The sequence below is a fragment of the Tachysurus vachellii genome, chromosome 8, assembly GCF_030014155.1.
Source record: "Tachysurus vachellii isolate PV-2020 chromosome 8, HZAU_Pvac_v1, whole genome shotgun sequence".
NCBI lineage: Eukaryota > Metazoa > Chordata > Actinopteri > Siluriformes > Bagridae > Tachysurus > Tachysurus vachellii.
Genome location: NC_083467.1, coordinates 26,065,947 through 26,083,592, shown reverse-complemented (window position 1 = coordinate 26,083,592; position 17,646 = coordinate 26,065,947). Strand labels below are relative to the sequence as shown.

The window sequence follows — 17,646 nt, the reverse complement described above, 5'->3', positions numbered from 1 at the left end:
ATGAGAGACAGGTGGAGGTGAGACAGGTGGACGATAAAATTCATCTATACAAGAGTCCACTGAAGATGGCCTGATTGACTATGTGCTGGATGATGAGAGATGACTGGATGAGCGAGTCTGTTGGATGAGACTCGGCCAGACACCACTAAGCTACAAGAATCAGCTGGACGTGCGTCAGCTGGAAAAAAGCCTACAAGATGAAGTCTTCTATGTGAATGAGCCAGAGGAGAACCTGCAAGCTGGAGAAAACCTAGATCTTTAAGCGAGAGTCTTAATGCGAGTGAGCTAGAGGAGTGAGCTAGTCTCCTAGATACCAGGCAACCTTTCCATCAGAATAGAGTACGCAAGCGAGGCTTTGAATAAAAATCATTTTAAAAACACACAATTTATGCTGAAAAAACTTTTTTAATGAGAACACAAACAGTTCTTAAACAGAACAAATCAATCGACATAACATTAAACATCATACAGATGCCTCCAAGTGAAATATACCAAAACAACATGACGTAACTCTCCAACACACAGTGTGATGATGCCAGCGTCCGACTCTCAGCGGCGTGAGTCAGTGGAGATCGGAGTACGAGCTCTCACACAAAGGAAGCTGAAATCTGACTGGTAAAGGACAAGAGAGGCTGATCAGAGGAAGGAAGGAAAACTTTAGAGATCTGGCTTCTTAAAGCCTGCTTTCATCTTCCTCGGGATAACTTGAATCATTCGAAGTTCTGGCACGGTTTAACCAGGAGACGTGTGAATATTATTAGAGGTGTGTGAGCTAAAACACTACTGGCTTAAACCCATCGACATTAAGATGTTATTCAGGCAATAAACCTAGAGATGAGCCGGATACTCGGCTGAAACGAGTATCCGGTACGGATAAAGCACTTCTGCCGAGTACGAGTATTATACGATTAATACGAGTCAATATCTGTGCTCGGATTGAATGAAAATCATCATTGGGTAGCTGATTGTGTCAGCGTTCTGTGATAGGCTAGTCACAACGCCCCTCCCCTACACACATACAGATGTATTGTGTTGCTGTGTCTCGCTCTGCTCACTCACAGTCACACACAGAACAGCTCTCTGTCTCTCCCTCAGTCACTCGGGTTCGCGGGTCTTTTCCGTTAACGTTTAGGGTTTCTTCAGCTTTTTACTTCGGGTTGTAACGTTAATAATACGTACTTACTAACCAGTAGAGTTCTGGTAAACGTGGGTTCGTTCAGACGTGGTTATTTTTATTACCAAATTAATTATTACCGGTTAAAGCCCCGCCCATTTCAAGACAGACCCCAGATCCCTACTTCCGGATTAGGCCCCACCCACTCCAAGTACAGATACAGATAATTCATATGGTTAACAGATACAGATAATGCTGTACTCGCTCATCCCTAAATAAACCGTAAAAAACGCTCATTAAAGTGTTAGCTCATAAAATGCTGTAAATAACCTGTAAATGAACTGATGCTAACTAACATAAATGATATATTTTACTGAAATTACATGAAACAAAAAGGAATATTAATATAAAACATCATCCGTATGGAGGCGAAAAAAAAAGTGCATGTGTACGCCAAGAAAGGTGTGTTCTTACGGGCTGAGAGAGAGAGGGGATGCTCATTATTGTAGCCTTCATTAAAGGAAACTCCAACGCTGATCAAATAATACACCGATTTTTATTCCACTGGAAACTGATCAGAGTTCTTTAAAAGAACATAAAGTAAATAATGCTGGAAGATTTTAGATACGCACAGTAACTAATGATGATAAAAGGTGCTGAGGACTCTCTTTAGAGTCTCCTCTATGATACGGGTCCAGTACACGTGTACAAAACGGCTGTGTTGTGAGCCAATACTTCAGCATTTAAACTGATACTTTCTCAGTTCAATGAAAATTAGATATGAAATGAGAGAAAGAAAGAAGCAAAATCGAGCAGTTAGCATGTAAATCGAACCACTGATTAGAGATGTGTATATAGATACTACTTGTACCATTGAAACAAACAAACAAACAAAAAAAAAAAAAAAGAAACAAAACACTGGACAGGCCACGCCCATAATCAACAACAACATCAATAAAAAAGTATTATTATTACTTTAAAAACCATTTTAAAGGAGGGTGCCAGAACTTATCGGACGACTCATATTTCTATATTGGTGACGTTTCATCGCCACTGTGTGTTGGGTTACATATTAATGTTCATTCAGTTTAAGACCGGTTTAGTGAAAGAGGAGAACAAATTAAAGCAATAGCCTGGCTGAAAATACTTCAAGATACACTCGTGTACATCATCTATAACTTTTAGCCCTCGTTTCTCTCACAGTGTAACGTCACGTCTGAGTAACGCGAGTGTAGAGGAGCACAGATAATACCTCTTTTACACATCTCCAATGTCCCCCTCAAAAAAAAAAAACATTAAAGTATTTACATTTCAAATATAAGTCAAGTCCTTTACATAGAAATAGTGCCATCAATATGGGGCATGATCTGTTTCACTGATCATCTCAAATGTCTAGTCACGAAAACGGGCCAAACATTTATATAACATCAGAATGTTATCTGTTTTAAACAAACCTTTTACACATCATATCAAAACAACAGCTGGACCCAGGGAACTAGTGCAAAAGGTGAGGAGGAGGAGGAGTAGGTGGATCAACGGAACGAAGAAACGGACTGTTTGGGATGAGGCAGGCACGAGGAGGATGAGAGAGAGAAAGATCGAGAGAGAGAGGGCGAGAAATTTGGAAAATAAAGCTCTGAGACCGAACATATTGTGTGGGAACAGTTATAACAATTGTTATAGCTTTTCCTCTCACACACTCATCTCTGGATTTAGACCAAGTGCCAAAAAGAGAAAGTGTTTTTGTGTGTGTGTGTGTGTGTGTGTGTGTGAGAGAGAGATGGGGAAAAAAAAAATCACATGATATAAGTTAAAAGGTGTGTGTGTGTGTGTGTGTGTGTGTGTGTGTGTAATAAGAAAGGATAAGGGAAATGGATAAAATAAACCGAAGTGAAAGGCTGTAACCCTTAAAGGCAATCAAGTGAGAATGAAAGAGAAGAAAAGACAAAGAGTGATTAAGGAAAGAAACGAAAGTGAGTGAGTGAGTGAGAGAGAGAGAGAGAGAGAGAGAGAGAGAGAGAGAGAGAGAGAGACAGAGAGAGAGAGAGAGAGAGAGAGAGATCAGAACTGTTTGAGCCTCTTCCTGGGCAGGCCGAACGGAGGGCACTGAGCCAAGGCGAGAGCACGGAAAGCTTCGGCCACTAAGTTTGGATGAGACTGGATCATTGCCTTCCAGCCCGGAGAGAAATGAATGAAAAGTGAAAAGGAGACTGATAAGACTGAAAACGAGAAAAGAAAAAGAGAGAGAGAGAGAGAGAGAGAGAGAGAGAGAGAGAGATAAATGGATAAATTTAAAATGAGAAGACAGAGGCAAAGTAGGACAAACTGAGGTTAAAAAAAGGGAGGATAGGGTGAGGGAGATGAGGAAATAATACAGACAGAGAAAGTGAAGAAAGATGATGGGGAGAAAAAAAAAAGAATCAGGAGTGAGAGTGAAGCGATGCATCAGTGAGAGCAGTACGAGTTCATGTTGTCTCAATTCCTTCCCCGAGCTGAAACAGAGAGAAAGAGATGGAGAGAGAGAGAGTGAGAGCGAGAGAGAGATCAGAACTGTTTGAGCCTCTTCCTGGGCAGGCCGAACGGAGGGCACTGAGCCGAGGCGAGAGCGCGGAAAGCTTCGGCCACTAAGTGAGGATGAGACTGGATCATTGCCTTCCAGCCCGGAGTCTCCATTATATCTGCAGAGTGACTGAGACACAAAGAGCACAAAGACATCAGAGTATTAACACCACACACACACTCCAAATCGATGCAGTGCTTTAATCTAACACTCAGTCGAGAGACAGAGACAGATTAAGAGTGACTGCTTAATAAACACACTGCTGTAAAAACCACAAAACTCTCCTGATTGGAGTTTTTAATTAAAGTCCAAACAGCAGATAGTGATTTTTACTCACAGCAATAATCCTAAAGCGTCATCAACAATCAGCTGATAGGCCGGTGTCACTGATTGACAGGGAGAGAGCGTGAGAAGGCTCCGCCCACCCTCACATCACACAGCACCATTGTTGAGATTTAAGGTCAAGCTTTTTGTTTTCTGATAACTCTGGTATGGAGAGATCTTTTCTATGCCTTTCAGCTGCTCCCTGTTCGGGGTCACCACAGAGGATCAGCTGCTCGGGGTATTTGATTTGGAGCAGGTTTTATACTGGATGCCCTTCTGACACAACCCTGTCATGTTACCCAGGCTGGGGGTTGAACTGATCCCTCAGTAGCTGGGTTATTTCCCCATCAAACCCAGGCCGCAGTGAGGAGAGCACAGAATGCTGGTCTGCTGCTGCACCACTAAGGCACCAGATCATTTCTATACATATTCTATTTAACAAAAATAAATAAATAAAAACCACCTGCAATTAAAGGTGGGGTCTCCGTTGTTTGAGAAATGCTTCAAAAAACTGTGTTGGGCCGCCAAACAAAACAAAAACAAGACTAACGTGTAGCCAATGAGCAGAAAGGGGCGTGTCTTGTCAATATGCGGCGGAGAGAGTGTTCAGTGCGCATGTGTGACATTAGCAGAGAGCGGTTTTAACATTGACATGACTGGAGAGAACTGAACGTCTTCCGCGTGAAACGGAGCTAAACCTTTCACGGTACAACACACAGTACTACAAAAACACATTTGTATTACCATAGTATTACTCACTGAACCCATTTGGGTTAGGGGCGTGTTTGTTTTGGTGATTTCAAATATCAACATTGGCTTTCAAACAACGGAGACCCCACCTTTAAATACTCTGATTATAAACAGCTGATTTTATGCCAAGTGTGTCTCCAGAACCTTCAGTTTAAAGAACTCGTAATGCCTCACTATTCTACACCGTGATCCCACTGTAAACAAATAAAATAGAATAAAGCTTAAATTCCTCACGTCAACGAGGCTGTCGGCTTTTTCTTCTTCTGCGCGGACCTGGTGTTTGGAGTAGGGGCGGAATTCAGAGCGGGTTGTGTTACGTGTCAGAAGGTGAGCTGTGTAAACGTGCGTGTGTGTGTGTGTGTGTGTATGATTCTGAAGGCTGGAAAGCGGCCGTTTACACGAGAATGATGACACCGACACTATAAGCGGACTTCATGGAGGAGAAATAAAACAATGAGAAGTGTGCGTTTGGGGTGTTTTCAATATTCCTGAACTGTTTCTGAAAGTCTATTAACATCATAAATTCTGAGATACGGAGAAAACTAGCAGAGACGGAAGAGGTTTTAGCAGCCAGAACCCAAAACAATGAATTCTAATGCAGCGCTCTGGTGCTGATAAGAGCTTGTTATTAATCTTCTCTCTCTCTCTCTCTCTCCATTCCCACCCCACCCCCCTTTTCTCTCTCTCTCTCTCGGGCTAATTACATACTTGCTATTCCAGTATTTTCCATCCTTGCACCCCAGCTGTCGGAGAACGCTGCACCTACAGAAGAGATAAAAAAGAAAAAAAAACAGAGCTAGCTAACATTCAGAGTGTGTAAACAGGGATGGCAGCAGTGATTTATCATCGAGAGCCACGGTTCAGCGGTGCGTGGTTTTTTTTTCTCTTGCCTGTTGATAAAATCGATGGCTTGAGCTTTGAGCTGCTCGGCGCTGTGCAGGTCGGCGAGGATGAGCGTGTCGGCTACGTTCTCCACACACAGACTGCTGCACAGAGACTCCTCACACATCACCTTTAAACGCTCCAGAGCGTACTATACACACACACAGACACACAATTTACAGCTCTGTCAAGACGACTACTTTTCTTCACAAACCTGGGATGAACTTCTGTCCCGTACAGATGTTTATAAGATCGCAGAGTCTATAACATGGAGCTAACAGTTACATTATGGAATATTTTTATTGAGCTGAAATAATCAGAATGAATCCCAACAAAACAAAAAATGTATTTTCTGTCAATTCTAAATGTCACCACACAAGTAAGAGGGGAAAATTCTTATTCAATCTTACTGTCAGAAAGATAATGCATAAAAGATCTTAGAGGAAAGGTCCTGACAGATGAACGTAGCTAAAGTGGTGTCTGGGCCATTTTTTAATAAAGGTTGCATACAGCGTTTCGTGACGGACACGAATATCATTTAAAGTGTTATCGTGTAGAATAATTTAGTGTATAGATGCAGCATGCTACACATTTTCCCTTTAAATCGGGTGATCATCAGTCACGTTTATCTCGGATTAATAAGGGCTTTTTCCATTCATCATGTTGTGAGATTTTATTATAGTATGTGAAAAACTGCTGCTACTTCGTTTAAAGTTCAATTGTTACTACAAATAGTAAACACTAAAGCATAAAGAAGCATAAATTCCTATTAGATGCCTTTCTGCTCACACAAACAGGACGAGGAAGCAGGAAGGCTAAAAATATCAATATAAATAATATAGCGATATTAAATTATAGGGATATACATTTAATTTGAAACTTTGTAGTTTTTTTTATTCTAAATTTGTATATTTCCTTGAAGCTGCTTTGAGATAATGTCCACTGTTAAAAGCACGAGACTAAAATAAAACTAGAATAGAATAAAATGAAAGTTGAACTGAACTGTTTCCTGCAGTGAGTTCAGAATGTTTGGTGAAGAACGTTTCTGAGCCACAGAACTGATCCCTGAACCAGGTCTAATGCCCCTTTTCCACCAAAAAGAACCGAACCAAAATTAGGCTCCGAACCAGCACTTAAACTGCCTCGGTGGTAAAGGGGCATAAATCGTGCACTGGGGTTTGATCTATTAAGCTTTATCATAAACAACACAAATGAACAAAAGCCAAAAGAACTGCTGCTCACTACATTGAGAACACACATCTTACACCAAACTGGATCTGGACCTAGCCGAAGCCTCGGGTCGGAAATGTTGGTAATTATAGCACAGAATCCACTGCTAATGTTAAAATCATTATAATATAAAATAGGCTTTAAACATTTATAAAATTCGAAATATATATATATATATATATATATATAGGTAGCATGATGTAAACTAGAAGTCTAGAAGGTTCCATTAATGTTAGCTAACATGAGGCATGAATTTACAGAAGATGAGATAGAATGTAAACGAACGTGAGCAGTGAAGTCAGTGATGCTGATTCAGTAGCTGCGTACAGTTTAATAGCAGGTAAAATATTAGTTCAGGTCAAATCTGTCAGTTCATAACTTTTCGATATGATGAAAAACAAGACCATGTTGCTTCATCGCTTACTTTATCAGCTGCTGCCAACAAACTGTCGGCCATTTTCTCCAGATTTGGTGCTTTCCCCGTGTATATAAACCCCATCATTTCTTTGAAGACATCTGGCTCGACGTCGCTGATGTCCACCCGGTTCTGTGTGAGATGAAATAAAGAGAAAGTAAGTACTGACACAACAGCTACAGGAAACGTCTAGTAATCACAGTGAAAGCGTACCTTCTTGCTCTCCTCCATCTCGTGCTCAAACATGGCATTAAACACCGGAGATCTCGCTGTCAAGAAAGCAATTCATCCGTCAGACATATATTAGGATTGGCTAAAAACATGGATTTTATTTTATTTTATTTATCCCACCCCTATTTTATTTACTGTGACCTGTGATTAAGGAGGTGGTTTGGTGGTGGTAAAATATGGTGATGTTGATGTGGAGGTTGCACTCTGATGAGCTGGTGATTGAAGTATCTCTGAAACCGATGAACCAAACTCACACACATCTAGTGGACCAATCCACACAAAAGCCAAGTTGACCAATTAGCTCAAGATTGTAGATGCCAAGCGACTTTATCAATAGGTGATTGGTCCACCAGATTATAAGACATTCCACCTATTATCTACGAGACTGTTCTGTCCGATATCTGGTAGGACCAATCCAGCTGAGATCTGGGGGAGCAATCTGCCCGTAATGTTGGAGGACCAATCCTCCACCTAATATCTTGGAGGCACAATTCAACCAGGCCCTTAGATGTTTAATCTAAGAATCAAACTGCCTGAAATCACGCGGGACCAATTTTCTTGAGATCTGATCTAATAATATATCTGAAATATTATGGGACCAATCTGCCTCAGATCTGGTGTCCAGATCTGTGTGAGATCTTAAGGCACCGATCAGAGCTTACATTTATGGAATCTAAACCATAATGAGGATAGGTGTAGGTCTTTACCTGCCAGGATGGATTTGTGGGCCTTGAACTCCTGCCCCCCAACACACAGTGTACAGTCAGTGAAGCGTGAACACTCCCACAGGTTTCCCAGATCATCTGACAGTTGGCACTCAGGAACTTTCAGCACGTTTGTGTTCGACTGACCTGAGATATTTACAGAGTCCTGCACTACACTCACCTGGACCAGAGGAAAAACAGAAAGAGAAGATCAGGAGCGAAGGCTGAGTGCAACAGCAAACATAAATTAATGTGTTTCGAAAGAGTGAAGATATTCGGCAGAAAAGAGAACGATGCGCTTTTAACCGCAGTAAGCAACATTTTCACTAAACATTTATAACGTTTATAAAGATGCAAAAGATTAGAGGAGCTCAGCAGGCCAGGCAGTGAGTCAGCGCATCCAAATCCTAAATAATTGCAGGAAAACCATCAGGAAGACACCCAGAGAACTCTGAGTCGTACTGCACAGAGCTGAAGAGACACAGAAACAATTCTCTCACATACACACTCACACACACACTTTCTCTCTCTCTCACACACACTTTCTCTTCCAGGACCAGAAAGGTGGCAACATTTCTCTTAGCTATAAATAACCATAACAACTAACACCAGCGGATTACCAACCAACGTCCTGACATCTATTTTTACAGAAATAAAATAAGATTTTTCGCTTATTATACCTTTAAATGACTGAAACAGAGCTGTGTGAGAAAGAAAACCGGCAACGGTTTAACAGTCGCAGAGTTTCTCACTTCTATCTCAAGAGCCATCCAATTAACAATGGAAAACAGCCCATCTGCAATTTGCATCTAATTTGCTTTATTAAATTGCCAATTTCCCAGCAAACGTTGAACCTTGTTGAAGATCCCAACGGGACTTGCAGACTCTTTCTGTCTCTCTCCAGACAATATCCTCTTAATTATCTACGAAACACTATAAACTGCTCTCTCTTTTTTCTCTCATCGATTGCTTATTATGGGTGCTCGTGAAGAGAGGCAGGATCTCTGTAAGATGCCCAACGCAACCTGATCGCTTACTCGAGAAACTCAGAAAGGCACAGCCGCCTCGACTCGCTCAGTCAAATGGATTCTGGGAGTTTTTTTGAGTTTCCCGATCATACAATATGATATTATATGATAATATATGATATTTATATGATAAAATATGATATGATATTTAATGATATTAAACTGTATTAAACTGTTAGGACTAATTATTTTTAAAAAATCTCAAAAAGGATGAGAGGATCGTTTGTTTGCTAGCGACATGATAAACAAAGCGATCCCGGCACTTTTAAAGCAGAGTGCAGAGTAATTCTGGATTCTGATTGGTCACAAAAGAGAGGTGTGGTTAATCCCCTATAACAGCATGGTTTATATTAAAGCGCTTGTTATAATACGTTATCGTATCTATAGCACCAGCTTGTTCAGAGGGACCTGTGTGGTGGACACTGCGAATAATCGTGTGATGTGATGATGTGCTGAAGTTTTCTGTAAGAAGACGTTCCTGTATCATTTATGGCGTCTCGTCGGGTCTTAAAACGCGCTGCTGCCGCCGGCCAAAATGCAGCAAACAGTAAACGCTGTTTTTTGTAGCATAACCGTCGTAGCAAGTTTTTTCGTCTTCTTTTTGATTGCATTCTGAAAACCGCACACACCAAAGCGTGTTCCATTTCAATTACCCCGGAAATGAGGTAATATATATTTGCATTTTGGGCAGGAGTAGAAAGATCGGATCGTTATCCGATTCGCAGAGACGCATTTATGTGGCCTAATGTAAATGGAACGGTTTTAACAAATTAGATAGCTATCGGATCAGAGACAACACATGAAGTGACCATAGAGGCCCATAGAGACGGTAAGGTTGCTCACAGTGCATTATGGGTAGTACATATACATACCCTTTTCCACCGAGGCAGTTTGAGTGCTGGTTCGAAGCCTAATTTAAAACCAGTTCTTTCTTTTTCGACAGCCAAAGCACCGGCTCTGAACCAGGAAAAGTGGTTCTTAAGTAGCACCAAAACGTTGCTAGTCTAAACTTAAGAACCGCTTACGTTAGGGGCTGGGGGCGGGGCTACTGTTAGCGCATTTGTTGTATGTATACCTTAAGTATACTAATTTAATACACTTTTACTTTACTGCAACATGATACATTATCAGCACACATGATAGTCGGTAGCTACATGCTAAGGCTAACTTTTTTCTGTGTTAATGATAAAATAACGTTATGTACTTTCTCGATAACAACCTCCGTTTATACAAATTACATGGAGCTGCACGTACACGTTGGATTCGCCGCGTTTGGATGCCACTGTAGGTTCACAAAGCCATGAGCATTAACAGTAAAGCAACATCCACCATTGTTGATGTGTTTGCCGCTGCTGCGCTAACGTTGCTGGGAAACGTGACACGTATACAGTGACGTCAGACTCGGCTCTGTGATGACTCTCTAACCGATGGAAAGGCAAACCGGTTCTTAGAAGGTTCTCCAGTGGAACCAACGTTGAACCAGCACCAGTGCTAGCTGTGAACCAGCACCCGGTTCTTTTTGGTGGAAAAGGGGTATTAGAGTACCGATAACACGATACTAACATCTGGAAATAACGAGGCCCGTGTTCATTTTTTTTTAATTAGAAATGATTTTCCCACAGGGTTTAATCACTCTACCTCACAGAACAGAGTGAGCTTGTCGTCTGGAAGAAGGCCATTAGCTTCATCAAGGAGAAAATCTCTTCTAATAAACTTTTTGAAGCCCCAGTCCTTGCCTTGAACAAATCGATAGGCTCTTTGGCTTTCTGTAAAGGGGCAGAGAAAAAATGTAAATTTTAATTAGACACTTTATAGTAATGTCTGTGTGATTTGTTTAGCCAGTGAGAGTCTTACTCGCTGTCCTATAAGTTATTCAGCATAATGACTATGAAGAAATTATGTTAGGCTACAGGTTTTCGAATTGAAAAAAAAAAAAAAGAAATGGTAGAAAATCGGCTAGGCATAAAAGCTTGTTCCTGGTCTAAATCTCTATCCTGCACAGTTCTTCGCTAAAAAGCTAATTCATTAGGAAAGTGCATACAGTTTACAGCAGCTGATAGGGAGCAAAAACATTTCTAATACTCAGGAGAGTGTAAGACGCCAATTAACCGAGGTTACAGTGAAGTAGGGCTGGGCGATATGGCCTAAAATTAAAAATCCCAGATTTTTTCACAAAAAATCCGATTTACGATTTAAATCGATTTTCCCCCTCCTCTTCCACAGTATATATTGGCACCATATCTGTAGCAATATACATTGCCACTGCATCCGTGATCGCTTTCCAATGGGCCTCCTTCTTATCATACTGGATACAGTTTGTAAATGTTTCTAAGAGGGTAGGATGTTTTCTGTCGGTGTGTTTGTGCTGACGCAGTCTTTTTCATTTCGCAGGGCGCGACATCTCTCCCATTCGACAGTATGCCTCTGTTTAAGGTGCTGCAGTAAATTAGTCGTACTGCTACCTTTGCTAGCAACAGACTTTAAACACACTTTGCAGTGGGGTGTTGTGTGTTCTGCGTCTGACGCCGCAAAACCGAACCAATTCCGCATTACAGATGACGTTCTTCCCTGCTCGCTGCCATGTTGTTTGTGTATCTCTATGGCGAACGCGCGGTGGGAGGGGGGCTGAGCCCATTCGAAACTACGGGAGCCCAGTAGTGTTAATTTCGTCAGACGAGACGAGATATGTTCGACCTTTTTTTTTCATGACTAAGACGAGACGATGACAAGACTGCACCGCTGTCCAAAAACGCTGACTGAGACTAAATTAACATGCATTATTGTTGACGAAAAAAGACGAGACGCAAATGTTTTGTATAAAATAAAAACTAAGATAAAATCTCTCACGCCTTTAAAATATTCAGAACGAGTTCGCGGCTTCGCGCTGTTTAGTGTGTGCGTAGAAACAATTCGTCCACACGTCGCTCAAAAAAAAATCCTGAGCGCAAGTCCACCGTGTAGGCAGGATTTTTGTGTTAAATTATATTTCCTGTCGCTGCGCAGGCTCTTTTATTGTACTGTACATGACAGCTTCATAGTGTATAGATATCTATGATGACAGCTTATGTCCCGATGACCGGTCTTTGCATTACGATTAAAAGCAGTATCAATAAAGTAAAACACGTGATGTGCACTCAAGTTTGAGTGAAACATGTGTGAAACACTTTTTTTACTGAAATGTTTATCAGTAATAATCTCAGTAATAATGTGTTATTTTAAAAAAAGATACCTTGAGTTTTCTTTTGACTAAAACTAGACTAAAATGACGAAACTTTTAGTCAACTAAAACTTGTCTAACAAAAAAAGATATGTGAATGACTAAATATGACTAAAACTAACAAGGACATTTGGCACAAGACTAAGACTAAATTAAAAATAGGTGACGAAATTAACACTAGAGCCCAGATGGGAGCGTCAGTGGATGATAAAGAGAAAACCGATTTTCATTCAAACAAGTCGACGTAAACTACACATTCGTGTAAATCGATAAAATCGATTTAGCGCCCAGCCCTACAGTGAAGAATAAAAACACCTGAACAATACATAATGTAAATATACATGCTAAAGGAGTTATGGAAGTAAATATAATGAGGAATAAACAGCACAGTTTACTGCAGAAGTGGTTCGTACCCATAGCTTTAGTCTCCTCTTGCTTAGCGTTGAGTAAAGAAAACTTAAACTTTGCACGCACTTCACTTTTTGGACAGCTCACCAGGAGAAGATACAGTGACAGGTAGTCTTTACTTTCATCATCGAGTCCTTTTGGGTTTACTCTGAGGCACCTGGAACAAATACAACACAAATACACAACAAACACTGAGTTCATTATTTATGTAATGTGTTAAATCTACATATTAATTCAGATTCTGTTCATCCTTATATTTGATTTAATAGATTTTATGTACACATGAATAGAAACAGTCTCACCATTTCATCTTGTCACTGGGACCTGAGGAGAAGGTGGAGCTTTTCAGTACTTCACCCATCTCTTCTCGACAGAAACTGAAGTTATTAATGGTCCACATGTAGGAAAATTTCACTACTTTTACCTGCACACATACATTCATTTACACCAACAAGGTCATTGGATTAATGTCATGAAATCAGACCCTTATATCTGAGATCTAGTGCACTATGCAGAGTGAGCATATGTACTATACATATAGTATAAGTACTATATTATTGGTGTAATAATTGAATACAATTTTCTGCGCCTATTAAATATCACTGGTTATCTAGTGCACTAGGATGTGATGTGCCCTATGTAGTCATGTCCATAATGAAGCATAATTAAGAAACGTACTTGTGTCTGAGTATTAAATACTGTTCCAAAAGAGATCTAGTGACCTACCTAGGTTATGTAGTGAGTCTCGGTTAATAGATTGGGAATCTGGTGAACATCGTTCAGGTCTAGTCACTCGAAATATTTTTCTCTTTCACAATGAAACCTGAATTTATTCAGCTGTATTTATTTCTTTTCCTCTATCTGCTCACCTGTGTGTAGCACCAGCTCTCGGCCACAGGGCCGCTGCTCATCTCTCCCTGAGAAGGAGGGGGAGGAGGAGGAGGAGGGGGAGGAGGAGGAGTAAGGACGCGTGACATTTGACCTTCCTCTGTCTGGACGCGAAGCCCCACGGCTGGCGAAATCTCACCACTTGACCTTTGCGTGGACAAAGACAGCAACATCAAGGCTTAGAGAGAACAAATGGCTGCAATCTCTCTCTCATTCCTGCACATCCTGATCCTCTGAAAATATCAGAGCGAAGACCTCGACATCAGGAAGTCATTATGTGTGTGAATGTGGGACAAAGTTGAACTATTAGAGAAGAGCAACCTATCAGGAGGAGAAAGAGGAAAGGGGAAAGGACGAGGATGGCACAGGAGAACCTGCTGTACTGAATAAACAAGAATCACCCTGATTTATATGGACCTTTCTAGAATAAACTAGAATAAAAGAGTAAAAAGGGCATCAATTAAACCCATTAACCCTGTAAACAATAGAGCGGCTTCTTTTTCAGATTGAGCACGAGGTCGAGAGGCCTGACGATAAAACACTGCAGTCTAGACATCGTTTCACACACTGCTGAAATTATTTATATTATTAGCTTTTTATAAACACAGGCTTTAAAGAGCTTCTTTTATAATAAAGAGTTTAAAATGTGCAAAATCACACAGGACTGCAGTGTGTGTGTGTGTGTGTGTGTGTGTGTGTGTCAGCTGAAGCTACACTTAACTGATGCAATAACCTTATATATTCACTTATATATTTCTTTCTTTAATTATTTGTGTAGTTTGTTAGACCAAATTAGTTCAGGCTTTTAGCAAACAATGATTTTGTAATTATTTATGATTTAAAAGGAAAAGGGTATTTATCTCATTATTAAATTTGATTACAGAGTTTTTTTAGTCAAGCTTAAAACATATTTATTCATTTTAAATGTAATAAATGAGAAAACTTTAATTGCACAATATTTCTATTCTATATTCTTTTATTTTATCTTTTAGTTTTAAAGTTCACTGATGCTTTAGCATTTTTTTATTTACTTATGTTTACGTATTTACTTACTTAGATACGTACTATTTTTACTTATATTTTATTTATTTATGTTTTAGACCTAATTGGTTTAGGCCTTAGTCTATATGAATCTTTTGAATTTTTTCCCCATTTATATTATAAAGCAACCAGTAGTGAATATTTATTTATTTTATTACACAAATGTTTCATCCAAAAATTATTTTTAATTCAGTCACTCATTTAATAATTAAGACCAAGTCAGCTTTTTTACTTTAATTCATTTATTTAAATTACATTATTTGAGGCTTCTTGAGGGTTTTTTTTGGTTGTTTTTTTAAGTCAATAGCCTTCATTATTTATTTATCTGGACCAAATGATATCTATTATTTTTTTTATTTATTTATGCTTTAAAAGAAATCAGGTGATGCCTTATTTATAATATATAATTAATCAATTAATATTTCATATTTATTTACTTTAACATTTAGTTGACATTTTAGTCAAGTACAACATTTATTTGTCTGCTTCACCTGGTTTATTAACAAGCAAATTATTTATGAAATTATGTAAATGAAAATAAATTAGTGTTGTTTATTGTCTTTTGATGACAGTGGGCAGGTACATGAGTGTTTTGTTTTTAAGATAAAGGGACTTTCTGTAAATTAGTAGTGCAGTGTTTGTGCTAAACGGCATGTCTGTACAGGTCTAACACAGGCCCAGACTCGCCTCTGTCAGCACCACACGGACCCAAGCTGCTCCATCTCATCCTGTGAAGTTCCACAGAAGATATTCAAGAAAATGCCTCTCGTTTTAATAGTATTTATTTAGCATTTGAGAAAGGGAGTGAGAGCGAGAGAGAGGCTGAGAGAGAGAGAGAGAGAGAGAGAGAGAGAGAGAGAGAGAGAGAGAGACAAAGAGACAGAGAGAGAGACAGAGAGAGAGAATATCAACAGTGAGAAGTTTTCCCAGGGGGAAGAGGAGGAACCTGCCTTCAGATCAAAGCAGGTCCAGAGTGGAAAAGACAGCTACAGCTGGTTTTTCATATTATTTAAAAGTAGATCTGAGAAGTTCAGATTGGATTTTACACACCACTCCACACCGGAGGATAACGGTCTAAAAACAGAGCACCTGTCATCTCATCACACATTACAAGAGCATCAACATGGCCTGGAGATGTTGTCAGGTCCATCATCACTCATCTACACTGGTCCACATTTACACTACTGTGGTGAAACTCACCCTGAGTTGATGAAAACCTTTCTCTCTCATGCTAATGATGACCAGGTCTACAGGACCATCCCTGGAACTCTGCCTTCGTCCCAACCTGAGGGAGAACACCAGATGGAAACAGAACCATCAAGACGTTTGTGAACAGAACAGGACTAGCTCAGGAAGCAGACCCGGCCTAAACCACGTTAGAAGTGATTCAGATGATCATACGGGTTGTGTTTTGTTTGTAGATCTCATTATATCCAGCGTTTTTTGGTTTGTTGTTCAAGTTACTTAATGTCTCCTGCCTTTTCTTCATAGATATTCTCTAGTGTTTCTAGTTCTCTAGTGTTTATAAGCTTTTGGTTATTTTGTCCAAATTAAACCTACCCTGTATATAAACCATCTTATTTGAGGTCTTTATGTGATACCCATGTTAAAGTCTTCCCCTGACTGAGCTTCCTGATAATCCAGTGCTAGTCCAAACACGTCCTTGCTGATCAAGACCATGTAAAGAAAAAACAAAAAACTAAATACAAAACAGTAGAAATGTCCATCTGAAATGTTTTACAGTACAATCAAAGCCTGGAAGATAAGATTTAAATCATCTGATTAATAAACTGCTTAAATTTGATACCACTGACTATTCACCCACATAATAAAGCTGATAGATTAAAATATATTTTACGATAACATCTAATAAATATCAAATCTATAAAATATCTGCATGGAATAAGTTAAATTAATTATTATGTAGGGGTTTAATTAATTTTGCTTTTGGCATGCTTTCCTGCCATGAATTACCTTGATTACATATATGATATATAAAAGTAGCAATTAATATATATTATTAATAAAAAACAAAATTATATTTATACAATTTATTATTATTAATAATAATAATAATAATAATATAAACAAGCAGTAATTTAAAAGTACAGCATATATATATATATATATATATATATATATATATATATATATATATATATATATATAAATTTAAAAGTAGAGTATATTTATTTATTTTATTTTTTTCACTTATCAAGCAAAAGACAACAAAGTGAGCTAACAAGCGACCAAAACAAGCTAAGCTAAGCTAAGCTAAGCTAACACAACATCCTTAAACTAATAACATTAAAGAAAAAGTCCTCGGACACAGTAACAAACCTTTCTCCGACTTGCCCATCATTTCAGCGCAGACTATTTAAAAAATCCACGAGTTGTCAAAACTTTTGTTTTGCGAAATTCCCGTGTTTAATCCGTTAATCAGTCAGTTAGCATGTTAGCTAGTTTCATCCCAAACAGACTGAGGTTGAAGCGGAGCTGTTCGGCGCATGCGCACTGATGAGCTAACGCGCATGCGCATTAAAGGGGCCCTTACAATAGACAGTACATGTTTAATTCTTTTAATTCTTCTTCTTATTATTAGTAGTATTATTGTTATTGTTATTGTTATTGTTATTGTTATTATTATTATTAGTAGTAGTAGTAGTAGTAGTATTATGCAAAATCTATATTTTTCAGCTCGTTTTTACACCGGAATATTTTTAATGTAATTATTATTTAAAGCTTAACAAAATCTAATGTTTTTGTAGCTACAGTTTATATTTAACAAACAAACAATCATGTATAGCAACAACAACAATTATAAAAATAATAAAGTAAGCATTATTAACTAATA

General features: G+C 39.0%; 1 protein-coding gene across 1 annotated transcript; it reads right to left on the bottom strand.

Moving 5' to 3' along the window:
- Positions 1 to 385: 385 nt before the first annotated feature.
- Positions 386 to 17,285, bottom strand: spopla (speckle type BTB/POZ protein like a). The gene is made up of 12 exons (XM_060877053.1): positions 17,133 to 17,285; positions 15,993 to 16,077; positions 13,733 to 13,898; positions 13,166 to 13,287; positions 12,869 to 13,020; positions 10,877 to 11,004; positions 8,214 to 8,391; positions 7,489 to 7,544; positions 7,285 to 7,407; positions 5,639 to 5,781; positions 5,457 to 5,510; positions 386 to 3,803 (listed from the first exon to the last, which is right to left on the bottom strand). The coding sequence occupies exons 3-12, from the start codon at positions 13,838 to 13,840 to the stop codon at positions 3,659 to 3,661; spliced, it is 1,209 nt and encodes a 402-aa protein (XP_060733036.1). The 5' UTR covers positions 13,841 to 13,898; positions 15,993 to 16,077; positions 17,133 to 17,285; the 3' UTR covers positions 386 to 3,658.
- Positions 17,286 to 17,646: the final 361 nt, after the last annotated feature.